A 1,883-nucleotide genomic window follows, 5' to 3' on the forward strand; every position below is an offset into this window, starting at 1 on the left:
GTGTATCCTTTTTGTCATTCTGATTGACATCTTAGCATAAGGCTACTCTCTGTGATGATTGACATCTTCACCTAGGGCTGAGACTACTCAATATGACTATTTGATCCCTAATCTGAAAATTTATGAGTTCAATTGCATGGCTGAGAATCTTGTAATCTTGCTGGTGCATTTATTTTTTTATCTGAGCAGCATTCATTTTGATTTGCGCTTGCATGGTGTAATGAGGGTATATTTGCATTTATCTCTATTCTGAAAGGTATGAAGCAGTGTTTCTCTTCATCAAGCTTGGGGCTTGAAGAAAGGTGAAAATAGCTGAGGTGGATCATGCTATTTTATTGTTCGTTCGCTTGCACGTGATATTGCAGAAGGTATGAAAGCCGTGGAATTGCTTTTAGAGCTTTCAAAGGATATGGCTGTGTGTGAACAGATTGGCAAGGTACAAGGTTGTATCCTCCTCCTTGTAACAATGTCAAATAGTGACAATCCTAAAGCTGCTAAGGATGCAAGCGAAGTTCTGGAGAATCTCCCATACAGTGAGCATAATGTAGTGCAAATGGCACAGGCGAACTATTTCAAGCCCTTGATACAGAACCTGAGAGAAGGGTCTAACACAATGAAGATTGTTATAGCAACATTGCCCAAAGAACAGAGTGACACAACAGCTGCATTATTGGGATCTGATGAGATCATATACCAGCTATTATCCTTAATAAATTGGACACCACCTTCAATACATGGAAGCATTGTTCGAGCATTTCATGCCATTTGTTGTGTACCAGCGGCTGTTGAGGCAAGGACAACTTGATCTATCTTATGTTCTGTTCTGCTTCTGTTATCAATTCTTAGTAGAGTTCAAATCCAAGATTAAGAATGCCATTCGATTCAGTTAAAGGCCTGGAAACACTCCTTCCCATCCAGATTTGGCATGCACTATCTATTCTCGGGCAGCTCATTGTACTTGTGTGATTTTATAATACATTGGGCTTGCGTCAGTTGGATTCGTCAGCTTCCAGGTAGCAGCACAGTTCAAGGAGAAGGCAGCCTCAGCCACGCAGGCCAAAACAGTGAATATTGTTTCTACAGGAAGACAGAAAAAGCCACTACAGGACTGTTTCTACAGGAAGCCAGCGAACAGTTTCTACAGGAAAGTTTGAAAAGAGGGAAGCCAAAGGAGAAATCGGCCGAGATGCTAGCCAAGGAAGTCACCAGGGCCATCAAAGACAAGGGGAGAGATTTGGTTGCTCAGAGGATGAGCAACACTTTCAGTAGGGGGGTGATGATGAGCCCCAAAAATGGACAAATATTTGGGCTCATTCAACCTCCTAATTTGGCTTAGTCCACCATTCTCATTTGTTTATTGCATGTTTTTGATTATTTTTATGTTAATAGAGTGAATTTGGTTAGTCATTATGCCAACAAGTCTAATGGGTGCTTTGTGTAGCCTTTTTGGTCAACTTGGAGACAAAATGGAAGGTCTTAATGAGCACTTGGTAGCCAAATTCGTGGGAGAACAAGCTAGAGGATTTGTAGGAAGGTGTCCCCCTCATTTATGGGCCCTTACCTCGAATTCTCCACCATCATCTCGGAGTTCAAGGGCCACCGAATCAATCAGCTCAAGGGCAGCCAAGCAAGTCAAGTTGGACTGCTATTAACTCCAAGTGTTGGGCAGCCAAGTCCCTAACTTTTAGGAGGACTGTTGGGTCCTCAAATTGTATAAATAAGAAGGCTTGGGGCCTCATTTTGGTTAGCTAGTGGGTAGTCATTTTGTGCAGCTAGTTAGTCAATTTGGGGATAGCTAGTTAGTCAATTTGGTTAGTCATGTTGTAGCTCAGTTTTTGCTCCTTGTAAGCCAGTTTTGGCATGTCATTAGATTCATGATTATT

General features: G+C 41.9%; 1 protein-coding gene across 1 annotated transcript; it reads left to right on the forward strand.

Moving 5' to 3' along the window:
• The first annotated feature begins 370 nt into the window (after positions 1-370).
• LOC149195668 (U-box domain-containing protein 44-like) lies at positions 371-805 on the forward strand. The gene has a single exon (XM_089407989.1). The coding sequence runs from the start codon at positions 371-373 to the stop codon at positions 803-805; it is 435 nt and encodes a 144-aa protein (XP_089264115.1).
• The last annotated feature ends 1,078 nt before the right edge of the window (positions 806-1,883 follow it).

Source organism: Pinus tabuliformis, chromosome 2_2, assembly GCF_031772625.1.
Source record: "Pinus tabuliformis cultivar Carrire ecotype Pingquan chromosome 2_2, CPIR1, whole genome shotgun sequence".
Taxonomy (NCBI): domain Eukaryota; kingdom Viridiplantae; phylum Streptophyta; class Pinopsida; order Pinales; family Pinaceae; genus Pinus; species Pinus tabuliformis.